Below are 19638 nucleotides of genomic sequence, written 5' to 3'. Positions count from 1 at the left end.
GTGCCTGTTCCTGTTTGCTCCTGTCCAGCCTCTACTCATTATTCTCGCCTTGAGCTGTCTCAGGCCCAAAGGCAAAGTGCTGCAGAAGGCTCTGTGGGCTTTCCCTTGAGAGATGTGAGGTCCTTGGAGAGTGGCTGTTCAAGGGAAGCACTGCAGTGGGCTGAATTGAGGCTGTTTCAGGCTGCACAGCTCTGAGCTAATCTCCTAGAGGCAGAGACATTACTCACCAATCAGGAATGTGTCTGTATTTTTCCTAATGAGAACAAAACATTTTATCCCTGTTCATTAGCAGAGAGTTAGCGTGTGCAGTTGCTATGCCAACAGACTCCTCTCCTCTGCAGACACTGGGGGTGTCCTCCATGCCATAGTTAGAAGGGTGAACAGGAAGGCTGGTTCTGGCAAGAAAAAGATCCCATTGTTTTCCCAGGGCTGCCTGGACTTTGTGCAGCTGGCCTGACCATGCCTTCTCGGAGGAAGGGAACCACAGCGGGAGTCAAGTGCAACAGATTTAATTTATTGGAAAAATAGTCTTTGCATTTCATGTTCTGTTGTTTTTTCCAGCTTGAGGCACACTCTTCAATAAGAGAAATGAAGGTGTCTCAACGTTCCCAAGAGTCCAGATGGTAAGCAAAATGTGCCGGGAGTCAGCACTGGGATGCCCATGGACAGCTGCAGCCCGCTGGGCTCCTCCGTGTTCCTGATCATCTCCGTGAGGGTGGCCACTGTCATGCTGGGCAGCCTCTGGATGCTGCTGCGTGACAAACCCACCTGACCAACTGTACCACCTGTGATTAGTTGGACGAGTTCTCCAGGCACGTGGTCTACTGGAAAGAGTGAGTGGCTGTATGTGGGAGTGTTCACTTGTTCCCTTTGCAAAGGGAACGTTCTCTTTATGCAGGGGAGTCCTGTGAAGGATGAAACACATCTCTTCAACAGAAGCTCTATTCTGTAGAGTTCTGCTGTAAGTAGATATATTTACTCCAGGGCCTATTTGCTCATCATTTTTTCCTTTGTCACCCCAACTTTCTTGAGAGAGTGATTGGGAATTGTGATTGGGTTGTAATGCTACCAAAGTCAGGCCACTGTACACCTTTTACGAGTCTTCTTGGCACCTCTGGTGCTGCACTTGAAATATAAAACCTACTTTTATACTTTCAGTTTTCTGTAGAAGTGAGTTAATTAATCTATAGACAGAAACAAACCAAAATAACCAGAACAAAATCGTGAGTTTCTGATGGTGATCTCTAAGTAGAAATGGGCTGGTAAGTGTTGCCAAATCTGAAGACAGACTCCTGGAGCAGCAGTGATGTTCATCTCTGTCAATCACCATGGAGTATGATGAGCTGCTTTGCACTGGCTGAGCTTTGTAATGTTGACAGCTATAGACCCTTGAAGAAATGTCTCCCTGAAACTGAATTCTTTCGGGCTGCTTCCTGTTAAACAGGATAGTTATAACTCTCCTGTCAGTTTGCCTGATGAAGCACTCTGTAGGTGAATACATGGAATTTGAATATGGGAATTTGAATATCAAATGTAGGGTGGTACACCAGAGATCCCAGACTGAATGAGTTGCCAGAGATCTGCAAATCTGCATGAACTTGTGGCTAGAAAGTGAAACCCTGGCACCTGGATACTAGGAGCAGATGTAGGTGAGTCACTGACTTGCACTGGAGTGATAAGTATCACGTTAGAGCACTGGGAGTACAGGAGCCCTTCATCAGAAGGATGTCTGCTTGTTGGATTTGCAGCTCTAACATCAGGAGAAATGAAATCAGCAGAAATAAAAACAATGAACAAAGTGAGACAGCAACCCCCAGCCCAGCTCTCTCTGGGGTGCAACCTGTGTGTCTCAGTTTGGTAGTAGACCTGGATGGAACTCTTAGGTAATAAAGAGCAAGTTTTCAGAAAATCTCGTTCTATCTGGAACATCCAAGAATAAATCCTGAATACATACAACAAATGTACAAAGATTGGAGAGTCTGGTTCCCTCAGCTTTGCATTGCTCTGGGTAGTTCCAGTAAAACCACTAAATCAAAGCTGTTTGAAATAGAGAATGAGTAAGTACTTGAGATGACTTGATTTCAGGCCAGTCTCTTCTGTATCCATGCTTTCAGGGTACATAAAAAAACCCAAGATCATAAGGAGGCCAGAGGACTGTATGTTGTATTCTCTGAGATACTGAGGTGATTCTTTCCAGATCCTATTGAAAAAGTGCTCCAGCAGAAGTGCACTAGAGGACACGCTTTTTAGTATCTTTAAGTATGAAAGATCATGTCTGAACAAACTAACTTGTGAAATGTGAGTAACAGTTATTATCTGAGTTGTGCTCAACTTCATTCCTGTGCAGCTGGAGTAGCGACTTGGTGTTACCTAGGAGAGTGTTACTTGTTCCTTCCTCTTCCCTCCCCTCCCTTTTAGTTCAGGGACTGATTTTCTACCCTATTTAATGTGCACCACCAGTTTTTAAGAATAAAGAGAAACACACAACTGCAGTGCTGTGTGCAAGGCAAGAATTCTTCAGGAGAAACATTCACCTTTGCCTCTGAAAACACTTCAGGTGCTCATAGAACCTTGGGAGAAGGTTTTTTGTTTTTTTTTTATCAGGACCAGTTATGGGCCATATGTGGGGTGAGGTGTTCCTTCTAACCCTTAGTGTGTGGTTCAAAACCCTAAATTGTGGAGTAGGTTTATATTTTTAAGAAACTGTTAGCACTGAGTATTGTAACTCTAGGTAACATATTGTTTTGTTGGGTTTTAATGTCCATTTTCCTCTTTTTTAATTCCAGTTATACTTCTACATATCTGCATCTTTAAAAAACACTTATTTGACTCTTAATAGTGAAACTGGCAAAGGACAGAGTAAAGCCAGGAAAATTATTTCAGCCTGACAGGAAAGTTGAGGTTTCTTAGTCAGCTAAGCATGTATTATTAACGAAGTTCTGTATCTCATAAAGATTGTGGGAAGCAATTAGGGTTACTGCATTTGTGAAAGATATCACTCAGGATTTTTGGGAGTCACGATACAAACAGTCTCCAAACCCAAATATTCTTATATGACTCTGCAGGAAAACAAGGTCTGGTAACCATATTGTTCTGTGTAGTGTCAGGAAATCTATAAAGACTGTACCCACACTTGAGGAAAAACTGCTGGATCTAAATGTTCATGAAGAACATATGACAGAATAAAGTTCTGGCACACGATCTTATGAGGGATCTACCCATCATAAGGGCAGGCTGATTCAACCATAAGATAACTTGTATTTTCAAAGAACTAACAGGGAGAGAAAGTTTTTTAAAAATACACCCTGTTCTGCTGGAAGAAGGGTGCAGCTGAATGCTGTGGCTTGAAAGTAAACTTGCTTTTGAACAAACTCAGTTTAAGGAGTTAGGCTGAGTATTTTAACAGAGAACTGCCAGATGGGCAATTCATTATGGAAGTGGGGAATCCCTGCTGTATTTGATAACCATCACACTAGTTAGTCCAGCTCTTATGGAAGTTGAGTTTTCTATAGCTTTAGGAAAACCATTGCCATCTTAATAGAGGTATCTTCAGTTTTTAAAATTGGACCAGCAGCAACAGTGAACAGAGGTGAGTGTTACCTTCCATACAAAGCACAACAGAATAAGTTGTGATTCTTCCACCTGAAAAACAATAAATGACAGTTATTTTCAATTCCTGAATCACCTTGAAAGTTTAGAGGGGGAGCAGCCTTTTTTTTTTTTCCTCCTTTTCCATTAGAAGTATGAATAGGTGTTGCATGGGGACAGCATGGAGTAAGCTTAAAACCAAGTAACAACTTTGTCCTTGATGTGTGCAGTTAACTTGGGAAGCTTCTTGCCACAGGATGTTTGTGAATGCCAAATATCTGTGTGTATGTGAGGACATGGGGCAGATCTGTAGGAGCTATTGAAGGTTACTAAATGCATAGAAACTACTTTTATCCCAATAAGTCCCTGAGCTGCTCATTGTTGAAGCCTGGGAGAGTATTCAGGGAAGTAAAATTCTAGTATGGGTTTGCTTCAGTCTGATGTTTCAGGCCAGAGCCAGACAAGTGCAGCCTGGTTTGTCAGCATGGGGTGGGAGGGGGGATGCTAATAAAACTGGTAAATAAAGAGACTGGCACAGCTTGTGTTCTAGGTTGGTTCTGTGCTGCTTGTTATGTACAGCATGCACCTCTTGCTTCCTGAAGGCACTGCCTTGGGCTGCTGGAGTCTGCAGGCTGTTGACTTGAATTTGAAGAGCGGCGGAGAGCGTATGTCTAGAAACTACACAGGTAGGAAAAGTGGTGTGAAGATGAATATTGTAAGTAGAGAAGCTGACTTTCCCCTTTTCTCTGTGGCAAATGCTGTTCCTGCTATTATGGGGTGGTAGGTTTTATTGAGATACAGAGAATGCCTTACTGCTGGTAGCCTACATCTTATTTGTGTTAATGTCCCTCCTTTGAAAGGGTGTTTCTTGCTTCATAATGGACTCTAACTTAAGTTGAGCTAAAATGAGTGATAAGCTGATGCATGAACAGTAAAACCTCTGTTCCAAAGCTTTTTCAAACTAAAAATGTCATGGCCTACGTGAGGTTCATACTCTTCAGAAGTACTCAAAACACTGGTCCTATTTTAGGTCCTGTCTAAACATTTAAAAATAACTCAAAAACAGGGCTCTCTTCTAGATGCTTCACCCTTGCAAGCCAGCTCTTGCAGTTGGTTTTAGATGCTTACCCAAATGTGCAGAGGGCAGAGTACAGAACAGCCCTACTTGTTCCTTTGAACTTTTAATTTCAGAAGGAAGAGAACAACGTCAGGCTATCTGTTGTTTTGTCTCTAGAGATATGGTCTCTGCTGTTTTGAGTTTTGGGGGTGGAAGGTTTAAAACTTTTTGTTGACTAACTTTGCTTCTGCAGTCCCTGGGGAACAGCTATGCAGAGCTGACCGGTAGCGGAACTGTGGTGCTGTGTATTCTTGGAGGCAGGCTCTTATGACTGAAAACTGAGTCGGTGTGTTTTGGGAAGCTATAGCCCCTCTCCAAGGATGCAGAAACAGTCTTGTGTGCATATCGTGTTCTGTAGTGAGCATTACTTCATGGAGTGGCTGAGGTGTTGTGTGTTCAGATTACAGCTGTGGGGAATAGAGACAGGCCTGGGGCTGAGGGAGAATCCAGGTGGAGGGGACTGAAGTTCCTTTCCTGTTGATTGCTCCCCCTTTATCTTGATTTAGTCAACTCTGATGCAGAAAGAAGTTTCTATCCCAAACCCTAAGTCTCATCATTGCAGGGTATCAATGTGCTCAGTTGTTACCCCATATACACTGTATCTTTCCTGGTTTGTTCTCAGTTTCTCAGTTATTGTTTTTATCAGTAGCTTGGCTCAAGCAGTGATTCTCAGCTTCCTCCTGTGTGTGCCGGATCTGTCTGCCGTTCTCCAGATAGTCTGTCCAGATTAGTTTTAGCTTGAACCCATCTTTAGCCAGTATGATCTTTTCTATTCCTAGCTGATCCATGATTTTAACTAGTGTATTTCCCACTAAGCCCTGAGAAGATTTAAACAAAAACTTTTTTATGATGCTAAACTTGTGTGAGCCCCACCATGGACTCCTGGGTTGATGTTGGGTGGCTGATTGCTCAGTTTGATCCATGTGTGAGTCTGAACAGTGCTGTCTGAGCCACACTTCTGTGGGGGTTTGATTAGTTATCTATGCGTGGCAGAGTACACTGTTTCCTTTCCCAGAGGAAGGCACAGTCCCTACCATGTGTGTGGAGTACACAGCTTAAAATAACAGAGGAGGGCTGCCTGGAACTGGGACAGTCTGCAAACAGAACTATGATGACCACAGGCTATGGTTTATCCTTCTAGCACAGATGTGCATACTTCTCCCTTGTTTCCTTACCAGTCTCTCTGTTCTGTCTAGCTGCTCCTTCTAGCAGAGGAGCAGCCATTCAGCTGTAGAACTCAGTGCAGTTCCCAACAAACTACTGTAAATCTGGTTTTCCTGAATCCTGGGCACTTTTTTGCCCAGGGGTGACCCTGGCAGGCAGCATGGTCTTGAAATGCCAACAATCAGCCAGTTCTACTGGCTGAAATTCCTGCTCATAGTAGTTTGCATTTCAGATTGGCACTGCAGACCTGTTTAGTGCATCTCTACAGCCCTAGGGTGAAGGTCTGGGCTTCCCTGAAAGGGGAAAGGATGAGCCAGTCAGTCCTGCTCAGCCAGTGGCTGTCAGACTGTGCAGGTGGGAGGGTAGCAAACCAGATGAAGAACAGTCTCAACCAAGAAGTCTTTAAAATTCATGGCTCTCATGAGCAGGTAGTTGGTTCTGAACCTTTGTTCCTCTAGGACAGCACCAAAGAAGTTTTCTCAGCCCTGAACCAGGAGCTCAAATATTTTGCCAGAAAAGGTTAGGATCTCCTTAATCTGTGAGTGAACAGAAACTCATGTTTGTAAAGCCACTTGAAGGTATAAAATTTCTTATTGGGAATTTTTTCTTGTTACACAATTCCTTGTTCTGGATAAGACATGCCTGCATGTTAACAAAATAACCGGAGAACTCTTGCTCCACATGGTTTATTTCTCTAAGTACCAAATTTTGCAGGGTCCCAGCTTTTGCTTCCTTTGCCGCTTAATTTTCCTGTTGCTTATTTTCACTCCTTCAGGCTGTGGACCCACTGTGGTATGGAGAGCATTGCCTGATGGCCTGTGCTCAGCAATAGTTCTCTCACCCCTCTCTATATGCAGTCTGGTGCTCTGAATTTTATCCTTGAAACAAGAACTTCCAAATGTGGGCAGTGTCTGGCATGGAGGGCTGTGATTGTGCAGTAGAAGAATAAGGCTGCATGGCTGCTGCCAGCCTGTGACTCCTCAGCCATGTGCACCTTGAATGCCCTTCATGGATGCTTACTGGGCCATCATTCCATGTTGGACTCCATTTGAAAGCACTGAATATCCAGCCTGCATGGGACAGTCTTTGTTCAGAGCTGTTGAGACTGGGGTGAAGTTGATCCTGGCTCTCAGGTCTGCACCCAACCTGTTCAGGCTTCTGTACTAGTGTGGTGAGAGCTGTTGTTCCTTAGATGTGTTATGTAGGTGTGAAGATTCCCAAGCTAGGGAAGGTTCCCAGGCTTTGTGAACAGCATGTTGTATTGATATCTGTTACTGGCTTTATGAAGGCCTTGGCATTGCCTTCCTGAGGTGGAAGAAAATGTCTGGTCACCTCAGTTTGGATCATTATCTAACAAACCTGTGTAACCTAATTGCCAGACTATTGAGCCTAGTAGTTCACAACTGATGACTGAGAACCTTCCAGGCTGAGGCACTAATTCATGGAAGATAATTGATCAAAGTGTCCTTTCTGATAATGCTTTAACATAACTTGAGTAATACAAGGTAGAATATACCTCATCTTGGATTGAAGGCAAACCACAAACAGATTGTGGTAGTGATGTGGAGTTCTGTTTATTCTGCTGTCTCTTCTGGGTGGGAGGGGATAGATACTACTCATGTGGCTGCATTGCATTAAATGCATTTGCATGTTACTGCCTGTGTTCATGGCTACAGTCAGAACTGCTGACACTCTTGGAGTGAGAGGGGAAGACTGTGAAATTGCTGTCAGGATGTATGGTTCTCCAGAAGATTAGGGGAGGGCAGAAAAGTGAATTTATTTGAAATGAAGGAAAACACCAAGAAGAATTCTTCCTGTCCACCCAGGGCACACTAGTTCTTTATAGATCTATTGTGGTACTAAATCTGAGACATAAGGGTATCAATAAAATTTCTTTAACAGAACAAAGCACCCTGCACTGCTCAATGTCTGCAGAGCAAAATGATTTATTCAAGACAGGCTACAGTGCTTAACATTTCTCATTTGCATCTTGACAACTGGATGGTGGAGCTGGGGATGTGGTCCTGTGTGTCTGCCTGTGGTCTGTACGACTGCTGGCATGAACTCCTTCTGTGGTCAGCCTCTGTTCTCCCTTCCACTGTGCAAACCTGCAGGGCTGATGCTGGCATGGAGACCATGAGGTTTCCTCTTGGAGTGAAAGTGAGGGACTGGTGCTTTTTCACAAGAGTTTCATAGTATGTTTGGAGCTTCTCTCCTCTCTTGTTGGGTTACTCCAAGGCCAGGCTGGATGCAAAAGAACTTGCCTTGGGGGTGTGGCCTTTGAGAGCTTGGTTAGAGGTCACAGTCCTGTCCACTGGGAAGCATGTGCTGGTTGCAGAGATCTTCTCTCTCCCTTCTGCAGGGCATCCTGCCAAGGAAAACAGACTCTAAGGCAGAAGTGATTACATTGAGATTGTGTGCTGTCCTGGCTGTTTCTGGATGAAGCAGCTGGGCATTTCTGCTTTATAGAAATTGGCACAAAACAGCTATGGCAGAGCAGGATTCTGGCTTTTGTAGCTGGTAGAGCCAAAGCTGAGAACAGGAGGATCCTGGCTGAGGCTGGAAGAGGTGCCCCTAATAACAGGGAGGGCAGTGTGGTTGGGAAGGTGTGCCTTGTTTGAGGTGGAGGCCAGTAAAATATGAATCACATCTGTTTGAAGTAGTGATGAAATCCCAGATGAAGGTTTTCTGTAATACCTGGCCAAACAGTGTGCTGGTGTGCTTCAGCTTTCCTTTCTCCCTGGTTAGAACGGATGGTCCTGACCTACTTTTAGGTTCTGCTGGGAGCTGCCCAAGGCTTGGCTGTTCCGACAGCACACACGGATCTGCTGTGTTCGCTCTGAGTGAGGAGTTTCCATCAAATGCTTGGCAGACAGGGAAGAGCTGTTCCCAAAAGAGGGACTGTGGGTGCTCTTAACTCAAATCTGCCACTTGTGTGCTCTGTGGCTCTGGCCCTGGGTTTGCTTTCCCGTGGTGTGCATTAACTTTTGTGTTGCGCTGTCAGGATTCAGTTAGTGGTATCTAAATGTTAACATGAGAGATACTGCCTTCAGAAACAGCCAGGGAGATTAGGCTTCCAGCCTTCTAAATGCGTGATTAGGCAGGGCTGGAGTACATTCTTAATATTTAAAAATAAATAAAGTCTATAAATGTACCATAACATAGAAGTTGAAATAGAATATCATCCTGGGGCAAATTGCAAAGCTCTGTGTAGCTCAGTGTCCTGCCTTTGACAAGATCCAGAAGCAGATGCTTAATGAGGATTGTAAGAAACAGGGCATGTATAATGTGTTGGGATTGTTTTGGGTTTTTTTTTCATTCTCCCCCCACCTCCATTTGCCTCCTAGCTTATGACCATCATCAGTTCAGGGCCCTGCTTGGTGTGAGGAGTTGTATCTCGTCATCTGATCTTGACTATATCTGTTCTCCATTAATTTATATAATCCCTCTTCTCACTTGTTTATGTTTTTTGTCTCCATGGCATCCTACAGCAGTGAGCTCTACAACTTAATTATGCATTTTAAATGTTGTTTGAAATATTCTACATCCAGTAACAATGTCCCTGAGTAGACTTAGGAAAGTTGTCTGTAACTTTGGTGAGTGCTCTCTTGTTTCTGCATTGTAAAATATGGTAGTATAACCATATAACTCCATCAATAACTCCATGTTTTTCATCTTGACACTGTCATGTTTCAGACCTCTTGACTTTTCCTTATCTTCCTCATGGTTGTTTCTTTGTCTGTCCAAAGTCCTACTCTGCTTGATTGCTCCTTATATGGAAGCTGCTCCATGCTTCTGGTCATCTTTGTTGTCCCTTTTGTTATTGTCTCCTTTTTCAGATGTGGGAATCAGAACTGCCTTCAGCATTTGACAGCATAATGGGGATACGTGTTTTCTTTCCTAATTACCCCACAGGCTGTATTTGCCTTTTTGCTTGATACTCAATACTGAACTGACCTATGAGGTTTTCAAAATTTTTCTGAGTGATAACAGCTAGTTTTGATCCTGTTGTGCTTATGTACTTAGAATATTTTTTGTTGGTTTTGGTATTTATTGACATTCTGAGATATTGTGTAGTTACTTTAAAGTGCATGAGTTCTCTTTTTACAGTCTTCTCTGAATTTGATTATGGTTACTATTTTTTTTAATAATAAAATTTGCCTCTTCTAGACATATTCCTCTTCTCAGATCTTATGTGAACATACTGAACAGTGCAGATTGCAGAATAAGTTCTTGGCAGATCTCACTGATAACCTGCATCTGACAGGGAAACACCTGTCTTTTAACTACTTATTAAATCATGATAGGGACTGTGACTTTAATTCTACAATAGCTTAACTTTTTTTTTTCAAGAGTCTCAGTTGACAGTTCTTTTAAAATCAACTTAGTTAATGTTAACCAGATTAAAAATTGTCTCTTGGATCTCAGTTAAACAGAAATGGGAAATCTCACTTGGAATTTCCTGGGTGCTGCTGAGTTTTCTCTGTGCTCCACATATTCATCTATATTTTAGACAACAATTGGCTTCCTGAACTCATACAAGCAAATTTGTTTTTATGTGGAGTGATGGGCTCAGATTTATGTAGATTATCATAGAAAGAGAGAATTTGCTCAGCAGAGCCAATTGGATGGCTAACTTCAGTGAACCTTGCTTTCCTAGCAGGTTTTATTACAGCTGTAAACCTGTCTAGGCTCTGTGGATATACTCTTAAGAGAATGGGATATTTTTTTCCTAACTAGTTTTTTTTTTTTATTTTCCTAATTGAAAGAATATTTAATACTGATGGTATTTGTCCACATGCAAGTGTAACATGTGATGTGGCAGCTAGAAGATCAAGGGGTTCTTGTTTGGGTAAATGGAGAACTGGTGGGTTCAAACGGGGGAAAATAACATTTAAGGGCAGTGTCAGCCAAAGGAGTGGCCTGTCTGGGTCAAGTCCTGTCAAAAGAGAATGCTTATCCAGGTCAGGTAGCTAAAAAAGTAGGATGTTGACAAACTGGGAAGAGCTCAGAGAGCTACTAGGAAAATTAAGTATTTCTGGCTGAAGAAGCTCAGGCCACTTAATGTATCTATCCAAAGGATTACACGTGGAGGCAATCTGTGATTTGGGAAAGCTCAGAGCTGGCAGGATGTGTAAGGGAAGGATTGCATTATGCTTGTCTGCCCTTCGTCTACTTCTTAGGCATCTATTATTGTCTGCTGCTGCAGCTAGGGTTTCTGTGTAGGTGGACCTCTGTCAGACTTAGAATAGCTGTCTTTATCTTCTTGCCCAAGGAGGATTAAGAAGGAGGATTAGTTTTCAAACTGTTCATGCAAAAAGTGACTAGAAGCTTCTTTGAGTTGGAAGATTTTGAGACAAGCAAAGTTAGACAAAATGAGAAAGCATTTTACTTGGGGTAGAGAACCCTCAGGCATCAGCTTGATGGGTTAAGGTGGTAATTTCTATAACTTGGGAGCCCTAAGAAAAAATCTTGGTATAATGAGGAGACTTTAGTCAGGAGCTTATGGGCTAGAAGGGATGTTTAGTGGTGTTCTGTGGTTAGATTACACAGAAAGTTGGAGCAGATCCTAAAGGACTTTAATCTTCAAATGTGTAACACCGACCAAACGTTATCTTTTGGTTGTGAAACTAACAGCTGGCTTGATTTCCCCTTTTAAAAATGCACATGCAACATGGTCTTGAGGTCACATTGAGTTAGTGCTTGAGAGGATGGTAAAGTGGAAAAGTCAACCCTTGATTTGCAATGATAGAGTATATATGAAGAAAGCTTCTTCAAGAGTAAGCATCTTGTGGTTACTTTATATTCCTTGTAAATGTTTCTGTAGTTTGTCTTGGTTTGTAAAAAGTTCACTATTTAACATTGTATTAATCATTAACGCTTCATTAACCAGTTGTACTGGAAGCTTATTGTTTATAACACATTTTCATCAGTGTAAGGATAAAGTTTGGTTGTGCTATAGCTGTTTAGGGGAAATACCTGTTCACTACTATCAGTTAATTTCAGTACGGCTGAAATTAATATTTAAGTAGCCCCAGAGATGTAGAAACACTTTCTGCAGTTTTTCCAAAGAGCAATGCACAAGCATTATTGAAGGGACAGTATTTTGTGAAACATTCTTTCAGTATAACTTCAACCCCCATCAAAAAAGGTACCTTGTAATGTTCAGCAATAACTATCAAGGGTTTAGAAAACATAATTTTCCCAAGTATTTGTCTAAGAATGCTATTAATTCTGTAGTACAGAATTTCTACCACCTTGCCGTTTGTATTTGATACTGTCTTTAAGGGTTTGGGGTTTTTTTAATAAGTTATTTTGACCTCAGCTTTGGTGTTATTCACATCTGGTATAACAGAGCTGCCTTGTCTGTGCCAGTCCTGCTCTGACAGGATTGCTTGAACTTGGGATTCTCCTTGTCAATTTTACTTGGAAAACAGTGGTTTGTGTTCATCTCTGCTGAAGCTTTTTGCTGCAAGTCTTAAACAACAGAGCAGGGAACTGGCCTGATAGTAGTAAATAAGACTCAGAGAAGATTTATTTATTTAATGGGAATGCCATCTTTCACAGCAGAAAACAGCAAGTCTCTGTTGAGCATATGAAGCTTAGAAGGGGGCTATAATTCAGGGCTTTTGTGCAGAAAACATAGCAGTGGTCATCTTCCTGCTGCGGGGCCATTTGAATGTGCTGGAGCACAAGGGTTGTCGTGCAGCTGGAATAATGGTGCTTTTAATTTTTAAGTCTTTTAGTGCTCACACTGTGGGTTGGCTCTGCAAATTATAAGGTGGAAATTGCAGGTGCAGATTTCAGAGACCTAATTTTTTTCCAAGGCTAATTTTGCTGGGTTTGGTGGTGAGCATGAAATCTAGTTTAGAGTTGGAACATTAATTGACCTCTCTGTGTTTGGAGGATAGAATGTGGTATTAGGGAAATAATCTGGGAGGATTGGAATAATCTCTGTGTTGATACACTGTTAAAATGTGCCCAAATGAGTTCTGAGTTTGTTTCTTTATTAAATAAGCAAAGTTTCTCAGAGGGATATGTGAGGTCAGAGGTGAAAATAGTGCTACAGAAAACATGGTCTTCAAATTTTAAGTAACACAATAGTGCCATTGCTTTAACATTACTGGTTGTAGTTACGTGGCTGTGATATAAATATTCTGTGGCAGAACTGACTAATCCTCCAGCCCTTCTGTTGTGATCCAGATTAAATAAATGAAACTCAGCAGTATTATTTGGATATTAATATTTTACAGTGAGTGAGAAGCAATGTTCAGAGTTTTGTCTGGAACATTTTCCTGTTTAATGGGAATTCATAAAAAAATGCAATATTTAAAATGAATCTTTAAACCTTGGCAATTGCATTCAGAATTAATTAAAGGCTACACACTTTTGGTGCAATCTGTCTGCAACAGCTGTGTTATACACTAGCAGTGAGCACAGGAAGCAGAATGGTTCAGTAAATCCATAAAGAGCTCTGTAGTGTAGTAGCCTGTCATGAAACCATCAGATTTAAATGTAGGTTATCCTCCTCCTTCCTGTCTTCCTGGAGAGGTTGTCATGGGCTTAACTGAAAGACAAGCATAAAAAAGGCAGTGATGCCTGTGCTTGAGAAACAACTTGGAAAATGGAATCAAAACACACTGCTGGCTTTTTTTTTCCTCTCTATTCTCACATAGGGTGCAAATTCTTCTAGCTACTGATAGCTACACAGTCATGCTCCTTTCCACTGTATGTTTGCTCACCTATCAATAAATACAAGTTCATTTGCTAATGGGTCTTTAGCAAAGAGCAACAAAGAGCACTATATTCAGTGTTTATCCCTTGTGCAGGTGATTAGAACCAGCCTGCAGAACATGCTGTACTACCATTCTGTTTTGTTTTCTCTGTTCTCATAGAGTCATGAGGACCAGATAGTAGTTTCTTATCTGAATCACTTTTAAGGACCAGCTCTTCACAAAGTGACTTCCAGGGGGATACTGGGGACTGAAAGAAGAGTAGCTATATGTTAGAGCCTTGACCACAGCAAGATCTGATTATGGTCTGCTGGAATGAAGGACTATTTGATTTTCTAACCTCTTTCCAGTAGAGGTGCTCCAATAGGTAAAATGCTTTCAATGAAACATTTTGGGGAGGTTCAAATACAGATCGATGAGCTTGTAACAAGATCCATGTTGCTGGAGTAGTGTCATGTGAGCTGAAATACTGGTTAGTTCTGCCCTGGCAGTTGCCAGTGGGGCTCTATGGGACACAGAGCAGAGTTGTACAGCTTGTAGGCATAACCTCTAGCCAGAAAGCCACTGTTTCAGAATCCATAAATCCTGGAGACACATGCCGATTTTACTTTGTAAGTGCTGGCAGAGGAAGGTTGCATTAGCTCAAAAGAAGATTACAGATTCTTCAGAGTGGTGTAGTATAATGACGTCTTGTGATTCTCAGCTGCTTCCAGATCAAAGATTCTCTGCTCCATGTCATTGTTGCTGTTCACAACATAGTCAAGCTCCTGCTGTTGGATGGCCATCAGCCTATTGTTTTGTTTGCAGGCATTTTGAGCTTTGAAACTGAGGAGATTCCAGACAGTCGCACAACAAGCCATCATGACATCTGCATGATGGCAGTGCAGAGGTATAGAGACAGTCGTGTGGTTAAGGGGTTCCTTAAGTTCTCTCCAATAGAAATTATGAAAAAACGTTAAAATAACTGACATGGTGGAGTTGGAGCAAGATCATTTCTGCTGACGTAAACCTGAAGGGATAGAGTCAAATTAGATTTCGTTCCTTGAGTCTCTGTTGTGTATCTCCTTGCTGGGTTCTCACACATAATGTCTCCCACATGATGAGGGTTTCTCTCAGGTGCTGCAATGCACTCACTTGCCACTCTGGAAAAGAGACTCCTAGGGATGTTCAGGGCTGTTTGCCAGTCTGGGTGAAGCAGAGTGTGTTCATAGCTCTGAAGCAGAAAGCACTAAGTGTCCATTATCAGGGCAAACAAAAGCCCCAGTGTGCACGTAGCCTAAACACGGCGCTGGTGCAGTGTGAATCAGCTGCTGTGTGCTTTGGGGGAAAGCTGCCAGCCCAGAGCCAGCATTCCTGCACCCGGGCATATCCTGACAGTGCTGCCTACTTACCTACAAGAACCGTGTGAAGTGGAGCTTTTCCAGAGCTTCACAAAGCCTATATTTAATAAAGTGTTGTTTTTATAATACCTTCCATCCGCTGGATTTCACAAGTAAACTAATCCTCTCAACTGGTCTTTAGGTAGAGCAAAGATGCCAGTTTTACTGACAAGGGAGCCGGAAAGCAGACTTCTGTGGGGTTTTTTTGCAATAGCAGGGGAGTAGAAGATGGATCTAGAGTCTTACAGCTATTGTTCTCAGCATTGCTACTGTGTTTTCTGCACATTGTGTGCTGGGCATTGTGTAGAATGAGTGTAAGACAGTTTATGGGTTGAAAAGTTTGTGACCTAAATTGGTTAAGTCCTGCAGTAAATGCTGGAGTAGGTTACTCTTGAAATGCTGCAGATCTTTTTCTACCTCTTTGCTTTAAGCACTTCTGAGCTAAAAGCCCTTTCAGCTTACCAGGAAGACCCAAGAGGGCTGATGCCCTAGGAGAGAAGTGATGATAGTTTTCTTAACTTTAACTACAAAATTAATATCACCCCTGAGGAGCTGAGTTGCCAAAATGAGCACAGCAGATTACAGGGCAGTTCTGGAGGAGATACTGTATTCATCAGCTCCACAGAGCCTCTGACCCAGCTTGGCAGCTGTGTCACTCTGTGCAGCTTTGATACGCTGTCTGCAAGAGGGAGGGAGGGGTGGAAGGAAATAGACACAGCTGCATCACCACCTACTTCTCAATTTAAATGAGGTGGTACTCATAGTAAATTATTGAGTACTTGCAGCTGTTCCCCTTTCTCCATGGGGAAAGTGTTAATCTAAATGTTCCAGGTACTTATTACCACATTTCCACCGCTGTGGGGTTCCCCATCTTGTCCTGAGCAATTGTTCCCATCCATGGCATGGCTTGAGTGGATCACAGTGGGTTTGAAAAGGAATTGGTCTAAATATCCTCTGGAGAGGAGCTGAACAGATCTGGTGGTTCTCTGGGTCTGTCCAACATCCACCCTACCTGGACTTGTTTGCATTTTGAGACATGGGAAGGAATGGAGCATTGTCCACAAAACAGGCATGTTTAAATCGCCTTTCACAGTCCTGGGAGAAGTGCTATGGAGAAATGAGCACCAGTAAGAGACTTCTACCCCAGAGAGTGCAGTGACAGGTGAACAGGTAAAGGTGATCTCCCCTCACCTGGATGTGCTGTGTAACTTCACAAGAAGATGGGATCCCACAGGGTCTGGCTTGGCAGGACTGGGGGCAGACTGGTAGCCCCAGGGAGGAGGCTAGGAGCTGATGTGACTGATAATCCAGAGGCTTAATCCTGGCACCCAGGTTCTGCTTGGGTGGGTGATGCTCAGTGCCAGAGATGGCATGGGAAGGTTTCTTTTGAAGCATGAGTGGAGCAGCCTTAGACCCACAAGAGGCTGTTGATAGCCATAAGTGATAACAAAGAGAGGGTTTAATTATGATATCTGGATCAAATACAGAGTGAAGGGCTTGTAAGTTTGCTCCAAATTGGATCTCAGCTACAGTTTATTTAAACGATGGTCCTGCAGGTTGTGTTTGTCTTAGACAGTGGTTTGTTTTACTGTCATGTTGCTCATTAATGCCATATGCAATGTGCTGGCTCCTACAGAAATTTGGTCCTGTCCTGGAGAACTTCCAGTACAGCATCATAGCTCAGCTGTGCAGGAGTCGAGTTAAACGTGGATTTTTCTGATGTTACAGGAGTAATGATCGGCTTCAATGTTGCATTTACTTGCAGTATTGCAGCTTCTCCCGAGGATGCTGTGCCTGTCATCTTGGTGTGGAGCTGACTGAATTAAATCTCTGATAATCCTGAAGGCCTCTTTCTGTGGGTGCTATGGAAGGATTTTGAGTGTTAATCTTTACTTCTGTCTCCAAGGAGTTATAACAGCCTTTCCTCTCTTGCAGAGTGTTTACCATGCCTCTGGGAACATTCCTCCTGCCTGTTCTCTGTTTCTTGGGAGCATCAATTCCACGGGGACTGCAGTATGTCACATTCTCATACAATGCTACAAAATTCCTCCACCTGTCCATGGACTTGGAGTCTGGGACCATTTACGTGGGGGCCACCAACTTTCTCTTTCAGCTGACATCTGACCTGCTGTTGGAGAACATGGTTCAGACTGGGCCAGTTCTGGACAGTAAGGATTGCCTCCCACCAGTCTCAAAGCTGGAGTGCCCTCAGGCACACCACACTGACAATCACAACAAGCTGCTACTGGTGAACACTGTGCAGAAGGAGCTCATCGTGTGTGGCAGCGTCCACCAGGGAATCTGTGAGAAGAGGAGCCTGGCGTCCATTGACCACGTCCTCTTCCGGCCAGAGAGCCCTGGTGACACTCAGTACGTTGCTGCCAACGATCCCAATATCACCACTGTGGGACTCATCGCCTACTCGAAGGATGAGGTGCCCTTGCTGTTTGTGGGACGAGGGTACACTAGCCGAGGAGTGGGAGGAGGAATTCCTCTCATCACGACCCGGAATCTCAGGGCCCACGGAGGGGATGTTCAAGCAGCAGACTCTCACTCCATTTTCTCCTATGAAGAAACAGCAAAACTGGCTGTGGTCCGGCTGTCAGAGTACAACCACCATTTCATTAAATCCTTCACTTACCACTCCAGTGTCTATTTCCTCTTCTACCGGCGGGACCTCAAATCCCAGTTGCGTGAGTACAAGACCTATATCTCGCGCATCTGCCTGGATGACTCCCACTATTACTCGTATGTGGAGTTACCTCTGCTCTGCCAGAGCAAAGCCAATACATACAGCCTCCTGCAAGCAGCCTATGTCACCCGGCCAGGAAAGGAACTGGCCCAGGGGCAGCTGGGCACCGAGGGGGAAGTGCTGTTCGCAGCTTTCTCTGCCTGGCAGGCTTCCTCTGGGAAACTGAGCGAGGAGTCTGCACTCTGTGTCTACACAATGGAGGAGGTGGATCGCCTGACCAACTGGACTAGGGATGTTTGCTACATGAGAGATGGGAAGTCAGAAGAAGGGACAGAAGTGGCATATATTGAATATGATGTCAGTTCCAACTGTGTCCAGCTGCCAGCGGTAAGTGGCTTTGTGCTTTTGAGCAGTCTGCAGCGTGTTCTTGTATTGCTCTGTGTTCCTGAAGTTATCTTGCTTACACAGATGGATGATGAAATCTGGGTTAAAAGCCTTTGGGCTCAGTCTGTTGTGTCCCACGTGGACAGGATTCCTTGCAGAGGGAGAGGATCTGTATGTGGCAGTGGGAAGAGCATCTGGTCTGACCTGGCCCTGAGGCCTGTCTTGTGGCAATACCAGGCAAGAGCACTGAAGCTGCTGTTCAAGTCGTTCTTTATCTGTGTCATCTCCTGGTCTGCACTGCAGGGAAGGAGAAGAGCATGTGTATGTGCTCCTCTGTGTTGGGAAGGGAATTTAAGGGGTGTGCTGGGTCCCTGTTGCTTATGATGAAGTGCACCTCACAACAGCTTCCTGCAAGGGCACTCAGGAACAAAAAGGAACATTAGCAAAACCAAGTGTCAACAAAGAGATGTTCAAAACCCTCCTGCATGCGCTCCTGTGTAACAGGTTTTAAGTGACCCGGCTTTGGCAGAGGGGTTGGACTAGATGGTCTCCAGAGCTCCCTTCCAACCTTAATAATTCTGTGATTCTGTGAAAATCCCAGTTTCCTGTAGACTGCTTTAGTCCTGCAGACTTTTGGGCACAAGAAGGACCTTCTCCTGAGCTGGCTCTTTTTGTCCAGAGCTTTAAGAGGTGAAAATCCTTTAAGTTCAGCAACAAAAGCATGATGGGATGTTGCAGGATAAAAATGTGACCTAAAGTGGCTGTGACCCTGAATTCTCACCGTCTGGCAGCCACAATCAGGGACAGTGATTCAAACACAGGGCAGCTCTGTGCTCTCCTGGATGCAGTGTCCTGGCATGAGGCTCTGTGACTATGAGCAGCCTGTTTGCACCAAGGGTATTTCAGGTTCTTAGCAGAGCAATGTTATCTTGTGTCTTCCGTCTACAGAACAGGCTGTCCAGAGAATTGCCTCTTCCCAGCCTGGTGCTGCAAAGAGCAAAGTGTTACCACAGAGCTTTAGAAGTTTCTGGGGTTGGGTGTGTGGTTCAAAACCAGTCTTAAAATTACGGTTTTCCTTTCAGTAGCTAAAGCTGACTGTAGAGTACTTGTGGGACAAGGGAAGGGTAAAGAGCAGACTTGGAGCACAATGAGTGTAAGGGTAGGAGGAGTATGTAAGAGTTGGGAAGAAGGAGACTGCCCAGCTTGATGTCCTGCTTTCACGGTATTTCTTAGGCATGCCCTGTGAGTCCTTTGAAAGGCCACATGGAATGACTTGTCACAAGTAATTTTTAGGGGAGCTTAAGGGAGTTAAATGTTGAACAGGTATGAGCAGATGAATCCTTCATTCAAAATGATGTGGAGTACCTTTATACCATTTGATCCAATGGAGAAGTGGATGCACAGGGTGGGAGAAAAAGGCAGTCTCTGTCTCTGGTTCCTGGTGCACGATCCTGGGGTCCCGGCTGGATGGTTTGGCTTGAGTGGGTTGACCATAGTGTGATGTCTTATTAACAAGTGTGTCCAATGATATGTAAATGTCCTGACAAACTTGATCCTTCACCGTTCAGCACAAGGTAGCAG

General features: G+C 43.7%; 1 protein-coding gene across 1 annotated transcript in view; it reads left to right on the top strand.

Moving 5' to 3' along the window:
• Nucleotides 1–741: 741 nt before the first annotated feature.
• PLXNB1 (plexin B1) overlaps nt 742–19638 on the top strand; it is a 55745-nt gene continuing 36848 nt past the window's right edge. Inside the window, exons 1-2 of the mRNA XM_053953753.1 lie at nt 742–833; nt 16917–18060. Of these exons, the coding sequence (XP_053809728.1) occupies nt 16927–18060 (1134 nt within the window). The 5' untranslated portion in view covers nt 742–833; nt 16917–16926. The remainder of the gene's footprint in view (nt 834–16916; nt 18061–19638) is intronic.

Source organism: Vidua chalybeata, chromosome 12, assembly GCF_026979565.1.
Source record: "Vidua chalybeata isolate OUT-0048 chromosome 12, bVidCha1 merged haplotype, whole genome shotgun sequence".
In the NCBI taxonomy this organism is placed as follows: domain Eukaryota; kingdom Metazoa; phylum Chordata; class Aves; order Passeriformes; family Viduidae; genus Vidua; species Vidua chalybeata.
The sequence above is the reverse complement of the archived record's forward strand: the minus strand, read 5'-3'. Positions and strand labels throughout refer to the sequence as shown.